Source organism: Tupaia chinensis, unplaced genomic scaffold (assembly GCF_000334495.1).
Source record: "Tupaia chinensis unplaced genomic scaffold, TupChi_1.0 Scaffold145814_1, whole genome shotgun sequence".
Lineage (NCBI taxonomy): Eukaryota > Metazoa > Chordata > Mammalia > Scandentia > Tupaiidae > Tupaia > Tupaia belangeri.
In genome coordinates, this window is record NW_006205672.1 from 1,713,311 (window position 1) to 1,736,294 (window position 22,984).

The following is a 22,984-nucleotide window of genomic DNA, read 5'->3' on the forward strand; positions in this document are numbered from 1 at the left end:
TGTCTCTGTCTGGCGAGCACATGCACCCTATAGCAGAAACCTCTCCACAAAACAACAACAACAAAAAACTAGAAAGTTTTTGAAGAGTAATTTATTTATTTATTTTTAAATTTTAATTATTTTTTTGGAGAGGATTTTGCTACAGGGCACGTGTGCTCACCAGAGAGAAAGAGGGAAACAGAGAAACAGAAAGCCAGAAATCACCCCCCGGGGGGGATGGCCACGCCGCAATCCCTTCTCTTCCATTCTCTCGGGATCTTGGGCACGCACGCACACACACCCGGCATGAGTATAAACCACCAGGTCCGGGACTCAAGCCACGATTGGCTACATGGGAGTTCAGCGACATAGCCATTACCCTAATTGTTGGTCCCAAAGAGTAATTTATTTACCAAAGTTAATTGAAGTAGATTCTTATAAAGCTTTTAAGATATGAAGCATCTCTGAAGTGAGAAGTTAGTCATAGATATTTGGGAAATACTTTTTAAAACTGTATTTAAAAGTCAAGACATGGGGCCAGCAGATGATGTGGTAGTTACATCGCTGGACTCCCATGTGACTGACTGAGGTTCAAATCCTGGACTCTGTGGCTTAAAAATCAAGCTGGGCGCATGTGTGTACATGCTCAAAATCCCAGGAGAATGGAAGAGAAGGGATTGTGGCATGGCCCAGGAGTGGGTGTGTGGTGTGGTTTCTCACTTTCCCTCTCACTGTCTGTCTGTCTGTCTCTTGTTCTCTCCAGTGAGTGCACATGGTCTATGGCAAAAACTTCCAAAAAGAAAGTCAGGACATCACTTAGTATTAGTGGTGTAGGTTCACAGTCTCTTAACTAAAATTCCAAAAATCCATGAAAATGTGACCTGGAGACCCGCAGATGGTGTAATGGTTATCACTAGACTCCCACATGTCTGACTGTAGTTTGAGTCCTAGTGAAATCTGGTTGATTTCTCTGAGTGTATATGGGGCCAGCAGGTGGCGTGGTGGTTAAGGGTGCTGGACTCCTACATGGCTGACCATGGTTTGAGTCCCGGACCTGGTGGCTTGCTTTCTCACTTTCCCCTCTCTCTCTCTCTCTCTGTCCCTCTCTGGTCAAAATAAATAGATAGGTAGATAGATCAAAAGAAAACAAAAAACAAACCTCTCTGAGTGTATATACACACATGTTTCTCTATGTGTGTTTGTGTGTGTGTGTGTCAGATCATATTTGCAATTGCTTGTGTAACACTTTCATCTTTAATTTACTCTTCAATTTATTTCACTATAGAATAGCACATGTAAAGTCATTTTCTTTCCAGATTGGGAGCGGTACATGAGAATGATGTTTCTAGATCCCCTTGTTTGGTTCTTATTCAAAATCTGTGTCCTTGGTCTCTATAGAGATTGATTGACAAAATTCTTAGATCACATGAATTTATGTTATGTATTGGCCTTGCTTTTATGTTGACCTTTGTCTTGTAAGTTACTTTTGCTTTACCTTAGCAGATGCCTTTATAGAGTTATATGCAAGGTTTCTGCCCATATTTTCTTTCTCTACTTCTGTTCTCTGTGTCTATTTTGTTGTTTCCTTTTTGTCTCTTCTTTTCTCCTTTCTTTGCTTCCTTTTCCATTTACCCTTCCTTCTTTCCTTTTAATTTTAATTTTAGCTTAGTTCATTAATTCTGTTTTTAGGTCGGATGATGAGCAGAGCTCTGCGGATAAAGAGAGACTTGCCAGGTAGGAGAACAGTATCTTTAGCATGATGAAGCAGGTGATGCTGCTTTTTCTTCCCTTTTTCTCCTCTTTTCTTCCCCCTTTTTCCTTGTATTTTTCCTAATCTATGGCAAGAAAGGACAAGATTTTTTAGAAGTTTGGGTGTAACAACAACTTTGACTTTCCCATCAGAAAACGGGTGAGATAAGGGAACTTAGGAGTTTAAGAAATCACTATTAGTTTTAAGTTGTTTCTTTCCCACGTTACTCAGTACTAAGTTTTATAGAACAAAAAGCTTTTAGAAATAATGTATCTGTGCCAGTTGTTGTTTTAATAGGGAAATACTCTTTTTATCAGAAAACCAATAAATATATCTCTTTGCATTTAGTTCCCAGTGTTTAGGCCTTGGCATTTACTCCAAACCTATCTAAAAATCTTATTTTCCTAGTAGACTTACAGCCTAGATTACTATGTCACAGCAGAACTAGTGTTGTTTAAGTGACTGAATCCTTTCTTGTAGTTTCCCGGAACACTTAATTTAGCTACCTTGAAAATGAGTTTTTGGACTTCAGCATCAGATATCTGTCAGATACTAGGAAGATAGTTATGTTGAGTTTGAGAGTAGAATTTGACATGTCTCAGGCAAAGTAACTAAATATAGACTTAATAGTTTTCTTTCTTCCTCCTCTTCTTCTTCTTTTTTTTTTTAAAGTGTTTTTTGTCTTAGGGCATATGCGCTCACTGGAGAGAAAGGAAAAGGGAGAGAGATTGTAAGAGGGAAAGTGAGAAATCACCTCCCCAGAGGGGATGAATGGCCTCGCTGCAATCCCTTCTACTCCACTCACCTCCTGGGATCTTGGACAGACATGCAGCAGCAGTGCCCAGTGTGTGTTTCAAGCCATCAGGTCTGGAACTCGAACTGTGGTTGGCCATGTGGGAGTCCAGTGACATAACTGCTATGCCATCTGCTGGCCCCTAGTTTTCTTCCTTCTTTCTCCTCCCTTGTTTTTTTATATGACCCAGCTGATATGTAACTGCATCTAAATCAGAGTCACAAGCAATAACTGTCCCACTGAAGACAGTCTATCCACAGAACCATGAGATGTTCATGTTTGAAGCCACTAAGCTTTTTAAATTAATAATAATATATTTATTAATTGTTATTATCATTATTATTTTAATTTGGTATCAGTCATGTGCTCTCCCTAAAGAGAGACAGAGAGAGAGGAATGGAAAGTGAGAAAGCCTCCAGGTCTGGGACGTGAACTGCAGTGGGCCATGTGGGAGTCCATTGCTTTAAGACACCTGCTGGCCTCCCTCTTTCCCCTTTTTTTTTAAATTTTAATTTTTGTAGAGAATTTTTGGTTTGGTTGTTTTTTGTTTGTTTGTTTTTGCTGTAGGGCACATACACTTGTCAGAGAGACAGAGACAGAAAGCGAGAAATCACTCCACAGAGGGGATTGGCCATGCCGCAGTCCCTTCTCCTCTATTTGCTCAGGATTTTGGGCATGCACACACATGCGCCTGGTGTGAGTTTTAAGTTGCTGGGTCCAGGACTCAAACCGCAGTCAACTATGTGGGAGTTCAGCCATGTAACCATTACACTATCTGCTGGTCCATCTCCCTCCCTTTTTTGATAAGAACTTTTGTTTAAATAGAATCCTTGAGTGATAACAAAAGTAACTGAAATAGAGAAAGCAAAGCTTCTCAAGTAGAAGCAGAAAAGCAGCAGGTTGTTTGGTTTGCTCCTTGAGGCTTTCCCCTGGAGGATACTGAGGAACCTAATGGAGCTTTTCAAAATTCCTGTTTGAAAATGACTAGAGTATTCCTTTTAACAGTAATCTGTCCTGATTTAGAGGAAGTCAGTGTTGGAGATGTGGTCTGCTTACCTTGATGAGAAAAATTGTCTCTTTCCAGGTCTTTTAGGTATCCCATTTCCTTTTACATTCTGTAGTCTCTAGTTCACTTCGTTCTGTACTGGGGACACATATGGATCCTCTAGATGGTAGTATTTTAGTGTCTCTTTTTAAAAAAAATTATTTTAACTTTATTATTAATTTTTATTTTTATGTGACCAGAGGGGGTGGGGAGGGGAGAGAGAGAGAAAGTGAGAGAGAGCAAGTTGCCAGGTACAGGACATGAACTGCGTTTGGCCATGTGGGAGTCCAGTGCTCTTAACTACTATGCCACCTGCTGGCCTGGTAGTATTTTAGTCTCTTAAGTTCAGTGCATTGGCAACACACCCAAATAAAGATAGGACTTCTCATATTAGTGATATATAAATACATTTTCAAATTTTCCAGTTCTTTTTCTAGCGTTGCTAAGTAAGAGAAGCTTACAACAAGGCAACATTTTATAGATAGAGAGAATCTGTGCTATCAATTCTTGTATCAGCTACTAAGCAACATACTGGACTGGGCAAATATTGGTCATTTTATTTCCCTAGCCTTTAAACTGTTTAATTAGTAAACATGGAGTCAACCAGTTTGTCCTATAGGGACTTAAGTGAGTGAAATAAACATTGTAAAATACTATCTTAAAACATTTTTTGTTCTGAAGGAGTAGTAGTTTACATAGATAGTGACGTTTCCAGGGTATGCAGGGAATTGAAGTATCTGCTTATTTGCTCACTGCCTTGTTAGTTTCTGTTTCATGCTTGCTCTGCATGAGAAGGTTGGCAAACCTTACTTTAACTTCTGAGACTTAAGCGTCACTAAACCTAAATACTATGTTCTTCAGCAGCTTACTTGGTGTCCGTATTACTCTTCCTACTGCCAAATGACAAGATGTGACCACCTGGATGGGGCTTCTCCTCTCTCTCTCCATGCAGGGAAAATCATAGTGAAATTGAACGGCGGCGACGGAACAAGATGACAGCCTACATCACAGAACTGTCAGACATGGTACCCACCTGTAGTGCCCTGGCTCGAAAACCAGACAAGCTAACTATTCTACGCATGGCAGTTTCTCACATGAAGTCCTTGCGAGGAACTGGCAACACCTCTACTGATGGCTCCTATAAACCATCCTTCCTCACTGATCAGGTCTCTGACGTTTATAGCTCTGAGAGTCCAGAATCTGGACGAATCTGTTAAAAGTTATGATTTTTTTAGAGAAAATTTAGCTCTTTAGTAAAAATCCAAAACCTTGGGAAAGCGAGTTTTTGTCCTTGGCTGTAACATTAATTAGCATCAGGACAATGAAAAGTAGAGAAGTGTTGTGAAAATGATGTAGCAAGCTTATAAGTATCTTAGAATTTGATCCTTGAATACATCTTACAAAGTTGGAAGAAAAACAGTGGAATCACAGAAAGAGGAAATAAATGTAAGAGGAACCAGTTTTCTTCTTTGACATGGGTTATAGAGGGTGGAAGAATCTTATTACTGAAGCAGCTTTCAGTTTTAATAATAAAGGAGTCTAACAGGTAGTCATCTCAGGGATGTGTTTAGTTACATTTGATGTGCTGTGAGAAAAGTAGAGAAGGCAAAAACATTTCCTGCCTTTTAGGATCTCTGAATGTAAGTATGTGAATGGCAGGATGCACACCCAAGTGAAAAATGATAGCAAAATACATACAGGGAATTTCTTTTTTTTTTCCTTACTAGTAGTTTATGTGAGATGGGACTAGCAGATGGCATAATGATTGTGTTGCTAAACTCCCATGTAGTCAGCCATGGTTCGAGTCCAGGACATGTGGTGTGTGCATGCCAAGACCCTGAGAGGAGAATGGAAGAGAAGGGATTGTGGCATGGCCATCCCCCTGGGGGATCATTTCTCGCTTTCTGTCTGTCTCTGTCCGGCGAGTGCATGTGCCTTATAGCAAACATCTCTCTTAAAAAGAAAAAAAAAATGTTTATGTGAGACTAGGTAAGTGCTGGAAGGATGGCTAAAGTGAATAGAATGGCCAGCCTTAAGTAAGGGTGGTTAGGAAAGACTCCTCACAGTAAAGAAGCCATATTCTATTTTGATTATTAAATTAACACATAATCATTGAGGAAATATTTGGAAAATATAAGAAGTATGAAGGAAGAAAACAATATACTTGCAATGCCACCATTTTAATCAAAGGAAGGAAGAAATATGGTCTGGGAAAAAGATGAAGAATTTACCAAAAATGATGATCTATTTGAAAACACATATAGCACCTATTTCATAGGTATGTAGATTGAAATAGTTCATTTGCTCTGATAGTACATGTGTAAATATTGATTCAGCCAACTTCAAGTATGTACCTTTTGTGAGCAAACTAGATGCTTTGTGCTGTGAGAAATATTGGGATGTCGGAAGTCATGACACATTTTTCCATAGAAAAATAGGAAAAATACATTATGACTTTTCTGACAACCCAATGGAAGATATAAGAGATAGTCACTGGTGAAAAGAGACATGTAAGTAAATAAATTATAAGCACAGAACAAATTTATGACAGAGATACAGTAATAAGTCCTATAGGAGTGCAGATTTGGAAAATGAGAAATTGAGATGTGGTGTCATAGATTTTGGGGATAACTTTAGCTAAAACTTAGAAATGTGAAAATAATTGGGTTATGGGAACCAGCAGTTAGCATAATGGCTATGTTGCTGATCTCCCATATAGTCGACCGTGGTTTGAGTCTCGAACCCCGTGGCTTAAAACTCATGCTGGGCGGATGTGCGTGCGTGCCCAAGGTCCCAAGAGGAGAATGGAGGAGAAGGAATTGAGGCATGGCCGTCCCCCCTGGGTGGTGATTTCTCGCTTTCTATCTCTCTGTCTCTGTCTTTCTGGCAAGTGCACAAGCCCTGTAGCAAAAACCTCTCCACACACACACAAAAAATAGTAATAATTGGGTTATTCAAGAAAAGTGAAGTGGTATAGCAGATTTTAGAGGATGTTAAAAGAAATATAGGCTGGGACCCAATGATAGAATTATGAGGTATTGTATTTTAGAACTTAGGTTTTGGGGCCGGCAGGTGGCATGGTGGTTGAAGTGCTGGACTCCCACATGGCTGACTGTGGTTCAGTCAAGTCCTAGACCTAGCAGCTTGCTTTCTCACTTTCTCTCTCTGTCTCTCTCTGGTCAAATTTGAAAAATAAAAATAATGTTGATGAGTAAAATGGAGAAAGATGAGGGACCAGCAGTTGGCGTAATGGCTGTGTTGCTGGGCTCCCACATAGTCGATCGCGGTTAGAGTCCTGGACCCAGAAGCTTAAACTCAATGCTGGGCACGTGTGCATGTGTGCCCAAGATCCCGAGAGGAGAATGGAGGAGAAGGGACTGCGGTGTGGTCATCCCTCCTGGCGGGTGACCTCTCGCGTTCTGTCTCTCTGCCTTTTTGGAGAACGCACACGCCCTATAGGAAAAACCTCCAAAACAAGAAAAAAATAAAAAAAAATAAAAAAACCTCAAAGATGATAGTTCTTTATAATAAAAGAAAAAGAACTTAGGTTTTAATTATTAGGTGTTAACAGAGTCATGAAAAATGTATTAGTAGATCTAATCTAATAACATTATAAGGAAGAATTGAGAGTGAGAGCAGGGGCTTTATTGATTTAGACACAAGTTGACTAGGGCAGTGATACGATACTGGAAGGCAGAATTGATAAAACTAAGTTATTGCTGAGTGTGAGGAAGAGTAAAGATTGTTGAGTCTCTAGCCTGAGAGGATGCTGGAATCAAGAAAGAGAGTGCTGAAAGAGCACAGAGGATTGCTTTTTGAACAGGGGAATAATGATTGAAGGTTTGAGATGATGATACTGAGTTGCAGGTATAATATCTACTTGAAAATGTTTCATAGATACTTGGAAATTAAGTATGCTGAAAGCTTGAGTGAAAAAAAGAAAAATTAGGCAAGTCTAGGGATGTAGACTTGGGTGTTATTACATTGTGGGAAGGAGTGGATATGATTTCCCAGGAAGAATGAATAGAAAAGAAGACTTAAGATTCAACCTTGAGATTGCCTACTTTATTTATTTATTTTTAAAAATTAATTTACTTTTTTAATAATTATTTTATTTATCTTTATTTATTTATTTTAATTTGACCAGAGAGGGACAGAGAGAGAGAGAGAGTGAGAAAGCAAGCCACCAGGTCCGAGACTAGAACCATGGTCGGCCATGTGGGATTCCAGCGTCCCCAACCACCATGCCACCTGCTGGCCTCAGACTGCCTACTTTATTTTTATTATTTAAATTGCCAGAGGGTATGCAAACTTGTCAGAGAGAGACAGAGAGAGAGGGAGAAGGAGAAAGTATCCACCATTGGGGTGTGGTCATACTGTAGTCCCTTCATTATTTCTTCATCCTGCCTGGATTTTGGGCAAGCGTGTGCATACACCCAGCATGCTTTTCAAGCCTCTTGCCAGGATTGGAACCATGGTCAACCATGTCAGATCTGGCTTTATTAACTACTAGGCAATGGGGCTGGGCCAAAAATGTCTATATTTATGGCTGGAGCAAAGGAAAGATAGCCTGAAGCATAGGAGGAAGCAGAAGTTAGAATGCAGTCTCTAGAAGCAGCCAGGAGAAAATAAATTTGAAGATAGAATGAAGAGCCCTGTCAGATTCTGCACAGAATAAAATAAAGGGGACTGGCATTGGCAATTAGGAAAACATTATAATCTCCTAAAAAATCCCCATGAATACAGTAGGTTAGAGTGAAGATTGCAATGGAATTGAGAAATGATTGAAAGGTAAAAGAATAGAACAAGTGGGTATAACATTTTCTTAGTATAGGCTTGACACTGGAAAAAAGAATGATTTGGCACAAATTGAGGGAAGATTTGTATAGAATTGAAAAAACTTGAGGGTTTATGCGCCTGAAGGGAATGAGAGAAAGTGAGAATATTTATGAAGCAAAATCCTAAAAAGAAATCAGAGAGAATGGGATCAGCAAATTAATTATTATTAATGCCAAACCTCTTTATTCCCCCTCTAGAATTCTGAAAGAGGAAGAGGAAGAGGTGAACAGTGACAGAGAAACTGAGAAAATACCTATTTGGAGAAAACATTCTTGTCAATGATGAAATTTACGGGACCAGCAGTTGGCATAATGGCTATGTCGCTGGACTCCCATGTAGTCAACCACAGTTCAAATCCCGGACCCGGTGGCTTAAACTCACACCGGGTAGTGTGTACGTGCGTGCCCAAGGTCCTGAGAGGAGAATGGAGGAGAAGGGATTGCGGCATGGCCATGCCCCTGGGGAGTGATTTCGCACTTTTTGTCTCTCTGTCTTTCTGGCAAGTGCACATGCCCTTATAGCAAAAACCTCTCAAAAGAAAAAAATCTGAAATTTACATTTAGGCTAGAAACTAGCTTAGAGAGGGGTACATGTGGTCTAAAGTGTTTTTTCTCTGATGAAATGCTTGGCTGTTCAGAGTTCAGTATTAACTATTATTTTTATTCTTGGACAGGAACTGAAACATTTGATCTTGGAGGCAGCAGATGGTTTTCTGTTTATTGTCTCATGTGAGACAGGGCGGGTCGTGTATGTCTCTGATTCAGTGACTCCTGTTTTGAACCAGCCACAGTCTGAATGGTTTGGCAGCACACTCTATGATCAGGTGCACCCAGATGATGTGGATAAACTTCGTGAGCAGCTTTCTACATCAGAAAATGCCCTGACAGGTGAGAATTATGTGGATGGGAAATGGATGGGAAGTTCTATCTTTTTTTTCTTTTTTTCTTTAATGCATAAGAGGTATTTTGGCTCCTAAATTTTTTGAATCTGGCAAGGCTTCTAGAATTTTCTTCTTTAATGAATGAATATATAGCTGTCAGTAGCCAAAGGGATTGTTTCTATGACCCCCCTGGGTACCAAAATCCAAGCATATTCAAGTTCTTTCATAAAATGGCATAGTATTTGCATATAAGCTACACACATCCTCCTGTATACTTTAAATAATTTTTAGATTACTTATAATACCTAATACAATATAAATGTTATGTAAATAGTTGTTATTCTTTGTTGTTTAGGCATAATGACAAGAAAAGTATTCTATATATGTTCAGTACAGATGCAACCAGTTTTAATTTTCAGGTATTTTCAATCTACTGTTGGTTGAATCTTTGGATGTGGAAACTGTGGCTATGTAGAACAAATTGTGATCAGTTATTTTTATCGACATTCACATTATCTACTTTGTAGCTTATCTTTAGAACTTGTTTTAGGAGCTGGCAGGTGGTATCGTGGTTAAGGGCAGTGGACTTGCACATGGCCAACCATAGTTCGAGTTCTGGACCTGGTGGCTTGCCTTCTCACTCCCCCCCCCCTCGTTCCTCTCTGATCAAATTAAAATAAATAAATAAGTTAAATAAAATAATCCTTTTTAAAAAAGTGATAAAAGTATACATATAGGGGATAGCAGGTGACACAGTGACTGGGGCATTGGACTTCCACATGACTGACTGTGGTTTGAGTCCTGGACATGGCCGCTTTCTTTCTTTCTTTTCTTTTTTTTTTCATGAGCCAATTTTTATTATCTCTTCATTTCTTGCATTTGAAGTACTCTTCAATGACATCCTTGGCCTGAGATTCCTTGCCGTATTCCTTTACTACTACACAGCTGCAACCAACCACTTTATGGGATTCTGTCAATTTTTTTTTTTTTTTTGAGAGGTTTTCGCTATAGGGCGCGTGCACTCGCCAGACAGAGAGAGACAGAGAGACAGAAAGCGAGAAATCACCCCCCAGGGGGGATGGTAACGCCGCTATCCCTTCTCCATTCTCCTCTAGGGATCTTGGGCATGCACACACATGCGCCCGGCGTGAGTTTTAAGCTACCGGGTCTGGGACGCGAACCGCGGTCGACTACGTGGGAGTCCAGCGACATAGCCATTACACTAACTACTGGTTCCCCTCTCTGTCAATTTTACAGAGGCCTACCTATTCTCCTACTTTCTTATTGTCATCAACCTTGTTCAGGTTGATTCGATGTTTGGCATAAAGGGCCAAAACATAGGCTCATCACAGTTGAATGCAAACACACACAGATGGGCTTGGCGCTTGACTAAGGCTTTGGCAACTTTATGAATTCCATGTGCTAGGCCATCGTGGATGAGGGCGATCTTCAGCACATCTTGTAAAGCTATGTTAACGTCCATTACACCTCCAGTAGCAATGCCTTCCTCGGCCATGGCAGTGGATTACAGGTGGAGCCAAATCTTTTTTTTTTTGGAGAGGTTTTTGCTACAGGGTGCGTGCACTCTCCAGAAAGACAGAGAGAGACAGAGAGACAGAAAGCAAGAAATCACCCCCCAGGGGGGATGGCCATGCCACACTCCCTTTTCCATTCTCCTCGGGATCTTGGGCACGCATGCACATGCCCCTGGCATGAGTTTAAGCCACCAGGTCTGGGGCTCGAACCACAGTCGACTACATGGGAGTCAGCGACATAGCCAGCCATTACAGTAACTGCTGGTCCCGAGCTGAATCTTGAATGTACCCAAGCCTCTGCCTGTGCGTGAATTGGCAGTGGCAGGAAAAGAACGTGGCTTGCTTTCTCATTCTTCATTTCTCTTTTTTTCTCTCTGGTCAAGTAGAAGAATAAATAAATAAGTAAATATTTTTTTAAAAAACAATACATATAGAAGCTTATGTTTATTTTGAACTAACCCCATGACCTGGTAGTTAAGGGAGTTGGATTCCACATGGCTGACCATGGTTCAAATCCCCATCCAGTGGCTTGAAAAACATGCCAGATACATGTATGTGTCTGCCCAGAATCCTAACTGGATGGAGAAATGGAGAAGGGATTCACATTCCATTCCTCCCCCTGGGAGGGGGGTGCTTTCTTCCTTTCTCTCTATCTCTTACCCCCTCTGGTGAGCACATGTCCTTTCTGACATCTAAAAAAAACTTATTTAAAAAAAGGTTTATGTTTATCTTACTATTAATTTAAATAAAACAGTAAAAACCAAACGAACAATAATTTTTTTCCACCCTAAAAGAATTACTCATGCTTGTATCTCATTTGTACGGATAATTTTTTTTTTTTTTTGAGAGGTTTTTGCCATGGGGCATGTGCGCTCGCCAGAAAAACAGAGAGAGATGAAGAGACAGAAAGTGAGAAATTATCCTGCAGGGGGGATGGCCACGCTGCAATCCCTTCTCCTCCATTCTCCTCTTGGGATCTTGGGCACGCATGCACACACACCCAGCATTTTTAAGCCACTGGGTCCAGAACTCAAACTGGTTGACTACACAGGAGTCCGACGACATAGCCATTGCGCCATCTGCAGGTCCAAATTATCTGGCATTTTCAATTGTTAGAGTTATGTACCTTTGCTTCATTTTGTGCTAGTTTCATGATAAGAGATTATTATTTTATGTGAGAGTGGTTATTGGTCAGTGTATAGTTGATTTTGTTGCTTTTTGTATCTATATTGTTTTTCTTTTTTTTTCACTCTTATTTTAATGCTATTCAATCCTTTTGCTACAATATGGCTAGAGAGAGCAAGTCACATCTGTTAGTGAGCAACTCTAGAAAAAAATTTAAGGTAGAAGCAGGTAAAAATAATTTAAACTATGGACTAGCAGGTGCATGGTGGTGGAGGCACTGGGTTCCCACATGGCTGAATACAGTTTGAGTCCTGGACCTGGTGGCTTGAAAGTGGTAGCATCTAGATCGATCGATCGATAGATAGATGTTAAAAAAAAAAAAAAGTATTACTTAAAGTAAAAAAAATTGGGGGCCTGCAGGTGGCATGGTGGTTAAGGGTGCTGGATTCCCACATGGCTTACTGTGGTTCGAGTCCTGAACCGGGTGGCTTGTTTTTTCACTTTCCCTCCCTCTCTGTCTCTCTCACTTTGTCCATCTCTGATCAAATTAAAGAATAAATACAGAAATAAAATAAATAACATTAAATAAAAGAATTCTTTAAAACTGGAAAATAAATTTTAATATAGCTATTTTAATTTGATCTTTTCCTCTCTTTTATATTTTTATGCATTTCATTTTTCTAGTTCTTCATTATTCTCCAAAGTTGCCCTTGGATAAAGAGGAGAAGCAATTTTGGCTTAAGGCAAATGTATATTTCTTTAGCATATAAAATTACATTTTTAAAATTATTTTTTATTTTTATTTTTTTTCTATAGGACATGTGCACTCACCAAAGAGAGAGAGGGAAAGTGAGAAATCACCCCCTCTGGGGGGATGGCTGCACCATAGTCCCTTCCCCTCTGTTCTCTCAGGATTCTGGACATGCATTCATACATGCCCAGCAAGTTTCTCAAGCTACTAAGTCTGGGACTTGAGCTGTGGAGTCAGCTATGTGCGACCCAGTCACCTTCACCATTTCACTGACCCTAAAACCATTGACATAAACTTTATGTGTGTGTAAAAATAATCAGGCACAAGCATGTAGCCTTGCCTCTTCCTTTCCACCCCTGCTTTTCAACTTTTGCCTTCCCTTGCACAAGGTTATTTTCAGTGCTGCTTTTGAACTTAAGAGTGAGAATTATTGATGAGAATTAGATATTTCATGTTTGAAAAAAATTCATCTCCTCCTTTTTCTGTTCTGTTACAAGCAAGGAGATTGAAGGGTATGAATAGGATATCTTTGCCTCCAGTATCTTTCCCTCCTTCCCACCGCTTACAAGAATGCAATTCAGACTGCTTTTCACATCCTTTTGCAGGGCGTATCCTGGATCTTAAGACTGGAACAGTGAAAAAGGAAGGTCAGCAGTCTTCCATGAGGATGTGTATGGGCTCAAGGAGATCATTTATTTGTCGAATGAGGTGAGTTTCAGGCTGAAGATTATGGTATGGATTAGGAAGAATTAGGAGCTGAGGATTTTATTTCTCTGAGAGGAGTTAAAATTTTAATTCTAAACTATATTGTATTAAATTTAACTCTGAAGACCCAGATGGGCTGTGACACAGAATAAAGTGTTTGGTAAAGTAATATTTATGAATCCTTTCATGCCAGACGCTGTGATAGGTGATTTTTTTATCTGTCATCTTATTTCATTCCACATTAGCCCTGTAGGGCAAGATTTATGGTTACTATTTTAGTTGATTAAAAAAAAATTAAAGAAATTAACTTTTTACGATTACATAGATAGTGCCCAATACAGAATTTTATTTTAATCTAGAATAGTTTTGACTTTTAAAACCTATTTTTTTTTCCTTGGGACCAGCAGTTGGTGTAATGGCTATGTTGCTGGTCTCCCATGTAGTCGACCATGGTTCGAGTCTTGGACCCGTGGCTTAAACTCATGCTGGGTGTGTGCATGCCCAAGATCCTGAAAGGAGGATGGAGGAGAAAGGATTGTGGCATGGCCACTCCCCCAGGGGGTGATTTCTCTCTTTCTATCTCTCTGTCTCTATCTTTCTGGCAAACACATGTGTCCTGTAGCAAAAATCTCTCTCTCAAAAAAAAAAAAAAGAAACTATATTTTTTTCTACATTACAAGGCAATGTCTATGTACTCAGACCATTTCTGCATGTTTTTTTAATTTTTTGTGGGGGAGTGGTTAGAAATTTAAGACTTCCTTATATCTTTTCTTTTAACAGTATTTATTGCTTATAAATTATACAGTCTATATTTTAGGCTTCTGTATAAAGTGTGGTAGTCCTTTCTGCATAGGTACAAAAGGCATCTTATAAAGTTACAAAATAGGTTCAACTTATGTATAGTGGAAATTGATTACGTTGTACTAAGAGGATGCTTATTGGAAATGATGGGTAGAATATTAAGGAAGGTAACTTAGGAGAAGTTCAAGATCAAATATTCTGTGGCTTAGTGATTTAAAGTAGTCTCTGGACCCAGACTCCTGATTTTTTTTTTTTTTTTTTAAGTTTGCGATAGGGTATTTGAGCTTGCTGGAGAGAGACAGAGAGAGTGACAAAGCACCCCTCAGGGGGAATGTGCATGACACAGTCCCTTCTTCATTCTTCTCTTGGGATTTTAGGCATGGATGCACATGTGCCCAGCATGTTTCTGAAGCTGCTGGGTCTGTAACTCAAACTATGCTGTTGTTGGCCATCTGAGATCCAGTGCCTTAACCTCTGTGCCTCCTGCTGGCCCACTGCATTTTGTTTTAATCCATAGTATACTATGGATTTGAATTGTAGCTGTTTAACTCATCTATTTAAACTTTGGAAAGACTATTTGACTACTTTGTGCTTTTATTTCACCATCTATTATTGGAGGTAATAGTAATACTAACCTCAAAGCGTTTTTGAGGATTATTAGAATACAGCATGACACATGCTAAGCTCTATGTAAGTTTTATCTATTACTACTATTTTAAAGAAATGAGAGAGGGAATGTAGGATTGGAGTGAGTATTCTAACATGTGGACATAGCTAATGCAAAGATGCAGGCAGGTGCAAGATATAATAGTAAAGTCTAGCAAATATTAGGTTGTCGGGAAAGCCATGACCTATTTTTCTATGTTTTTCTATGCAAAAATTTGTCATGATGAGACCAGCATATGATGTAATGATTAGTGAGTAATGATCTCACATAGTCGATCATGGTTTGAGTCCTGTTCCTGGTAGCTTAAAACTCACACTAGGCATGTTTGCATGTGTGCCCAAAATTCCGAGAGGAGAATGGAGAAAGGATTGTGGGCATCTTACTTTGTGTGTCTGTCTCTCCAGCGGGTGCACATGCCCTATGGCAAAAATCTCCCTTAAAAAAAAATGCGTCATGTCTTTCCTGATGACCCAGTAGATTAGGATGCAGGTAATATAGAGCAGAAGTCAGCAAACTACAAGCCTTTATTCATAAAGTTTTTTAAAGATTATTTCATGTATTGTTATTATTATTGTTGTTATTATTTAATTTGACTGAAAAAACAGAGAGAGAGGGAAAAGGAGAGTGAGAAAGTAAGCTGCCAGGTTTGGGACTTGAATTGCAGTCAGCCAAATAGAAGTCCAGTGCCTTAGCCAGTATGCCACCTACTGGCCTCTATTCATAAAGTTTTACAGGAATATAACCATACCCATTTGCTTATGGATAGTGACTACTTTCATACTATGATGCCAGAGTTGACTAATTAAATCAGACTGTAGGGGCTACAAAGCTGAAAATATTTACTATCTAGTCCTTTACGAAAAGTTTTGCTGACTTCTGATGTACAGAATCTTTGTATTTGAAGAACATATGGCACATTGCACATCAAATTCTAGGACAGTTACAGGAATACCAAACCTGACTTACCTTTATCCTTCCTTGTTAGCAGCATTACTAACAGTTTTTAGTGTCTAGTTTCAGCCAGAGCCTGTTACCATGCTGTTACTGTGGAAAGTTCTTTAATAGTGTATCTTGACTGCTTTTAATCTCTCTGTTGATTGAAACAGGTGTGGTAATAGCTCTGTGGACCCAGTCTCCATGAATAGACTCAGCTTTGTGAGGAACAGATGCAGGTGAGGTCCTAAAGAGTGAAACCAGGGGGATGGGCAAGTATATGTAGAGACCATTTCTTCCTCACTGCTCTCACTGTACTCCTTTCTCAGAAGCCCTCACCCTCATCTCTCACCTCACAGTTACTTTTTTCTGGCAGTATTTTCCTGAACATCTAAAACTTCTCGTGCCTGCCCTGTTTAAGGAAGTTTCCCTACTACTTTACTTCTGTCCTTCCTGTTATACTCTTTCAGTTGCTTTACTTTGGTAAGGATCAAAAGCAAGGTGGTCACTTTTGGGTTGAAAAGGTTCAAAGAGTGATTATCCTGTTTCCTAAATACCCAAGAGCTTAAAGTTAAAGGTGCTAAGCCAAGAGGGTGGGTGATGGTACAGTAGTAGAGCACTATGCCCTTCGAAGTTGATCTACATGGGAAAGTTCCAGGTTTAGATCTCAAGACCTTGCTGAGTACACTAGGACATACATACCCATGATCAGGGGCTAGCTGAGGCTTAGAGTGGATTGTGGCATCAAGACCTTGTTGAAGGTGCTACCTCTTTTGCTTACTCATGGAAGAAATAAACTTAAAAAGAAAAAAAAAATTAGGTACTGGGGCCAGCAGGTGGCATGGTGGTTAGAACACTCCCACATTACCAACCATGGTTTGAGTCTCAGACCTGACAGCTTGTTTTCCCCCTTTTCCTCTCTCTTTGGTGAGTGCATGTGCCCTATACCAAATTTTTAAAAAGTTGGGACCAGCAGATAGTGTAGCAGTTATGTTACTGGACTATGTTACTGGCCAGCCATGGTTTGAGTCCTGGATCTGGCAGCTTGAAACTCACGCTGGGCACATGTATGTGTGTGTCCAAAATCCCAAGAGGAGACTGGAGGAGAAGGGATTGTGGTGTGACTATCACCCGTCCCTGGGGAATGGATAATTTCTCACTTTCTGTTTCTCCGTCTCTCCCTATCTCTCTGGCAAGTGCGTGCGCCCTATAGCAAAAATCTCTAAAAAATAATAATGGGACCAGCTGATGGTGTAATGGTTACATCACTGGACTCTATCAGGTAGTCTCCCACGTAGTCGACCACAGTTTGAGTCCCGGCAGCTTAAAACTCATACTGAGCATGTGTGCATGCATGCTCAGAGTTCTGAGAGGAGAATGTGGCCTGACCATCCCCCCTGGGGGGTGATTTCTTCCTTTCTTTCTCTCCGTCTCTTCAGCGAGCACATGCGTCATATAGCAAAAATCTCTCTCTAAAACAAAAATAATTTTTAAAAATAATAAAATTAAGTAGATAATTCTTTTTTAAAAAAAGCTATGCTGACATAGTACTTTTAATTTTTAAATTTATTTTCACTATTATTTTTAATTTGCTATAGGACATATGTACTCACCAGAGAGAGAGAAACTGAGAAAGAAAGCCACCCGCTCTGGGACTCAAACCACAGTCGACTATGTGGGAGTTCAATACCTTAACCACCATATCACCTACTGGCCCCACAGCATACCCTTTTCAGAGTTTTACCTGATAGAGTTTTTGTCGTGACTCCTGTAATTCTTCTAGGAATGGACTTGGCTCTGTGAAGGATGGAGAACCTCACTTTGTGGTGGTCCACTGTACAGGCTACATCAAGGCTTGGCCCCCAGCAGGTAAGAAAATTGGACAGCAATTTCTCCTGGTACAGTTTTCTCACAGAGTCCAAGAAAATTACTATATACCTGGTATATGAAGTATACTTTGGTATAAGATGAAAGAAAACAGGAGTGAAGGGGAAATAAAAAACACTTTCCCTTATATATTGAGCTTATATTCAGTTGGGAAGATGGATTATTGAGATTTGAACATGACTCAATGTCAGCTCTCCCTGCAGAATGTGATTTTTATATGTGCAAATTCATATTAACATATACTGAATACCTATGTTCTAAGCAGTTGTTGCAAAGAAACATTGGCATTGAATGCATTTAATCTGGGAAAGCTTTCTTTCTTTCTTCCTTTTAAAAGAACTTTTTATTTTATATAATTGTTATTATTTTTTAATTTGACCAGAGAGAGACAGAGGACGGGGAAGCGAGAAAGCAAACCACCAGGTACAGGACTTCAACCACTATTGGCCATGTGGGAATCCAGTGCCCCAACCACTATGCCATCTGCTGACCCTGGAAAGCCTTGTAAAATAGGAGAAAGACTTTGAAGAAGGGGAAAATAGCTTGTTTATAATAACTAATAAAGGAGATATTCTCTGCAAAGGCTTTTGTTTAATTGCCAGAGGGCACTGTGCTCACCAAGGAGCCAGGGGGTGGGGTGGGAAAAAGCACCCTCCCATGGGGCCGTCATGCTCTAATTCCTTCTCCTCCATTTCTCCCTCCTGCTGAGACTTTGGGTGTGCGTGCGTGTGCGCGCGCGCGCGCGCGCACACACACACACACACACACACACACACAGTATGTTTTTTCAGGCCACTGGGGCCAAGAATCCAATTGCAATAGGCCATGTAGGATCTGGTTCCCTTAACCACCAGTCTACAGGGCCAGGTCCCCTGCAAAGACTTTTGAATCAATCTCTAAACATACTAGCTTTACTAGAACTTGAAATGTGAGAAAGGTGATTGGGATGCAGTGATCATCTTTTTAACTTGGGTTTTCAGAGTTTTCCAAATCTTAGCAACTTTATTACTTCCCTGCTAGTTGTAGGAAATTAGAAAGTAGGGCTTTTGGGAAGACAGGAACTAAGAAAAAAATAACAATAAGATGGCATATATTAGAAAAGGATTAAATTTTAGATTTGAAAAAAACCTGGGTTAGACCCCAGGCATTGTTATTTATTAGTGGTAAAATCTCAGTTTTCTCATCTATAATTGGAGATAATGTATCCCATTAGATTTACAGTGCTTGGCATATAGCAGCCATTCAGTAATGGGTAATTAAGAGCCAGCAGGTGGCATAATGGTTAAGATGCTAGATCTCACATGGCCGACTACATGGTTCAAGGGGGAAAAAAAATGCCACATGCATGTGTGTGCATGTGTGCCTAAAATCCCAAAAAGGAAATGGAAGAGAAGGAATTGAAATGTGACCATCCCCCAGGGGTATGATTTCTCACTTCCTCTCTCTCTGTCTCTCCTCTGGCCAGCACACAAGCCCTATAGCAAAAAACTTAAAAAATAAAAAAGGTGGTTGTGGGGGGGGGTAATGTAATTATAACATAAGTAAGAACAATTCATTTTAAGTAGCAATAACATTTGAGCTTTTTAGTCTATATACTATATAGAACATATATATATGTGTATATATATATAAAGTATGTGTTACGTGTTATCTTTCATACTTATATCAAAGACATACTGGTCTTGTAGATAAAAGAAAACTGCAAAGAATACAAGGGGAATGCAATCTTATTCGCTTTCCATAAAACATTGGCTTCTCTTTTTTCCAAAGAATGTAAATAATTACTGCTATTTGGTACAATTTAATTTTTGGTTGTTTGCTTACTTTAAAAATTACATATAGGGGGCCACCAGGTGGCTTAGTGGTTTAGGTGCTGCACTTCCACATGGTCGACTACCATTCAAGTCCTGGATTCGGTGGCTTGAAACTCACGCTCGGTGCTTGTGCGTGCTCCTCTTGAGGGGAGAATGAAGGAGAAGGGATTGTGGTGTGGCCATATCCCCCTAGGGAGTTATTTCTCACTTTTCGTCTGTTTCTTTGTGTCTCTCTGGCAAACACATGCATCTCATAGCAAAACTCTCTCAAAAACAGCAACAAAAAATAACCACAAATTGAGCAAGGTGTTTGTTCTCTGCCTGTGATGTAGGCACAGAATGACTGCCTTCAGTGTATTCAGTTTTACCAGTTTATTTTGGTAAGTCTTGTTCTCTCCGGTTTATTTCAATTAATATGAGTAAAGTATGTGGAAAATCATATCTATTTAGTGCTTAAAATAATGACTGGCATATATGGTAATTCTAGATAATTATATACCTTCTTTCTTATCATGTAATACTCTGTATTGCTTTATTACTAGCCCCTTCATACCTAAATATATTTTGAATCTTTACTTGTTTTTGAAGGCATTTGAGCTTGAGATCCCTGTTAAACCTTTTAACCTAACCTTCTTGAAGGTGTTTCCCTCCCAGATGATGACCCAGAGGCTGGCCAGGGGAGCAAGTTTTGCCTAGTGGCCATTGGTAGATTGCAGGTACGTATGAATTTTCCCCATCTCTCTCTCTTTTTGATGGAACGGAATCTCCTTCAGGACTTACTCATTTTAATTTTCTCTTACTGTCTGAATACAAATGCAGAATTCCATAGACTCCAGATATTTTAAGGAATATGGCATAATAGTGAATATTGCCACCTTGGATTTAGCAAAAGTTGAAGTCTGTGAGAGAGGAAGGGAGATCTTTTCTCCTTATCTTTTTTTGGGGGGGATTTATAATACTGAATTCCTATGTGCAGCTAATTTTCTTTGCCTTTGTGTAAAAGAAGAGTGATCTTTTTCATTTTATTATGACATGACTAACAGCAGAGAAGTAGAATTTTTTGGATTTTTTTGTAATATTAGATAAGTTTCTTGGTGTATGGATCATTATTTTCCAGTGTATTTATAAATAACAAGCACAACCTAGCCAGTTGAAAGTAGGTGCATTTTTGGTTGACTTCATTTTTTTTCTTTTTATTTACTTGATAAGGAATACATTGTATGGGAGTAGAGGTACCTATAATGCCCTCTTTAATTGTGATTGTCACTTTTTTCTTCCTGAATGAAATGTGAACATTAAGAAATTCCTAAAACTGGGAGTCTCATGTCTATGCAAATGACCACAGGGAAATGGAAAATACATCTGTGAAGAATAGTATCATTTTACCTCTTTTTTTTTTTTTTTAACTCTCAGGTGACTAGTTCTCCCAACTGTACAGACATGAGTAATGTTTGTCAGCCAACAGAGTTCATCTCTCGACACAACATTGAGGGGATCTTCACTTTTGTGGATCATCGCTGTGTGGCTACTGTTGGCTACCAGCCTCAGGTGAGGAGCTGCACCTGTTACATCACTGGTACTTAGGCCTCCGTTTTCCCTTTGCCTTTGTTGAGATTATGCAGTCATTTAATTCTAGAAATAGCCAGAACATATCAGAGAAAGACATATTCAGAAAATGAGATGATCTTATTCTATCAGTAGCTAATTTATTCTCAGCTTCCTACTAAGGCTATCATCTCATCTAAAGAAATTTGGCTTTCTGGTAGAAGCAGCAGGCTCAAATACATTTTTTTTTTTTGGAGAGGTTTTTGCTATACGGCGTGTGCGCTCACCAGACAGACAGAGAGAGACAGAGAGACAGAAAGCGAGAAATCACCCTCCAGGGGGGATGGCCATGCCACAATCCCTTCTCCTCCATTCTCCTCTTGGGATCTTGGGCACGCACACACACGCGTCCGGTGTGAGTTTTAAGCCACCGGGTCCAGGATGTGAACCGTGGTCGACTATATGGGAGTCCAGTGACAGCCATTACGCTAACTGCTGGTCCCAATACATATTTATTTTTCGTTACTAATGTTTATATACTTAATAATTTAAAAGTACTTGTTTTAATTAATTATACTATTATAGCAACTTTTAGCTAATTCATGTAATTATCCAAAGAATAGTAACTCATAAAATACATAAATTTAGCATTAGTTATTATAACTTAACTCAGTCAGCAGATTAATTAATGATCCATCCCTAAATTGACTTATAAAATCTTTCAACGCTGTTGTGGCCCGAGGTACTTCTGGCTAGAGCATGTTAAGAGATTAGTAAAAAAAGAGGACTTGAAGCCCTGCATTGGTTACACAGTCTCTAGCATGCTAGACTGTAGTACTGGAACCCACATGCTGACAATGGGTTCAGGTTCCTGGGTGGGCCTGAGAATACTAGGCTTGCTCGATTCTGAAGCAAGGTACCCAAGATCCTGAAGAGCTGGATGGCTACGGAAAAAGGATCATAGTTTGAGGTGTCCCTGTTGAAGGTACTTTCCCTCAGTCTTATGAACACATATATGTGCATATTATCTATCTTTGAAAGATAAAGAGAGGTCTTAAAAATAAAAAACAAGTTGAGGATTTATACTACCTGATTCCACACTTATTATTGTTACCAAGATAGTGTGATATTGGTGTAAATATAGATACATAAGTCAGTAGACAGAATACAGTCTATTCTTGCATTTTTGGTTAACTTATTTTCAGCCATGATGCCAAAACAATTCATGGAGAAAGAGTCTCTCTTACAAAGGGTGATGAAATAATTGGATTATACGTATGCAAAAAAGAAGGAACTTTTTTTTTTTTTAGAGAGATTTTTTTGCTATAGGGCATGTGTGCTTGCCAGAAAGAGAAGTAGAGAGACAGAAAGCGAGAAATCACCCCCCAGGGGGGATGGTCACGCCGCGATCCCTTCTCCTCCATTCTCCTCTCGGGATCTTGGGCACGCACGCACATGCGCCTGCCGTGAGTTTTAAGCCACCGGGTCCGGGACACAAACCGTGGTCGACTATGTGGGAGTCCAGCGACATAGCCATTATGCTAACTGCTGGTTCCCAACATTTTCATTTTTATGTATGTGTTTTTTTCTTTATTCATGATAGAACTCATGCACACACAAATGAAGATGAGAATGAGAGAGAGAGGAACAACCACCCCTGAGCCTGTTCTCAGTGGAGTCCCTTTCCTCCAGTCCTTCCAGCCCATCAGACCTTGGGAATTCATATACTTGCCCAGTGTTTCAGATTGACCAGACTGTACATTTGAATGTGTGGTCACTACATGGGATCCAGTATGTCTTGAGCAGCATATTAACACTGTGTCACAGAGCTTACCCTCCTTGAACATTTTTTGAATAAATATACAGATTGGTATAGTCAGGTTAGAATACTACTGAAAAGTAAAAAGAAAGAAACTGATATATGCGGGGGTGGGG

At 39.7% G+C, this 22,984-nt stretch overlaps 1 protein-coding gene across 5 annotated transcripts in view; it reads left to right on the forward strand.

Annotated features, from left to right (window-relative positions):
* The window catches only part of ARNT (aryl hydrocarbon receptor nuclear translocator), a 100,299-nt gene that overhangs the window by 62,165 nt on the left and 15,150 nt on the right, over positions 1–22,984 (forward strand). For 3 of the 5 annotated variants that reach the window (XM_006168448.3, XM_006168452.3, XM_006168451.3), the window contains 7 exons: positions 4,520–4,733; positions 9,080–9,293; positions 13,303–13,405; positions 15,977–16,042; positions 17,587–17,672; positions 20,144–20,220; positions 20,918–21,052. In XM_006168448.3, coding sequence (XP_006168510.1) covers positions 4,520–4,733; positions 9,080–9,293; positions 13,303–13,405; positions 15,977–16,042; positions 17,587–17,672; positions 20,144–20,220; positions 20,918–21,052 — 895 coding nt within the window. Of the gene's footprint in view, positions 1–1,668; positions 1,714–4,519; positions 4,734–9,079; positions 9,294–13,302; positions 13,406–15,976; positions 16,043–17,586; positions 17,673–20,143; positions 20,221–20,917; positions 21,053–22,984 lie in introns of all 5 variants that reach the window. The other 2 variants (XM_006168449.3, XM_006168450.3) reach the window with 2 other exon arrangements.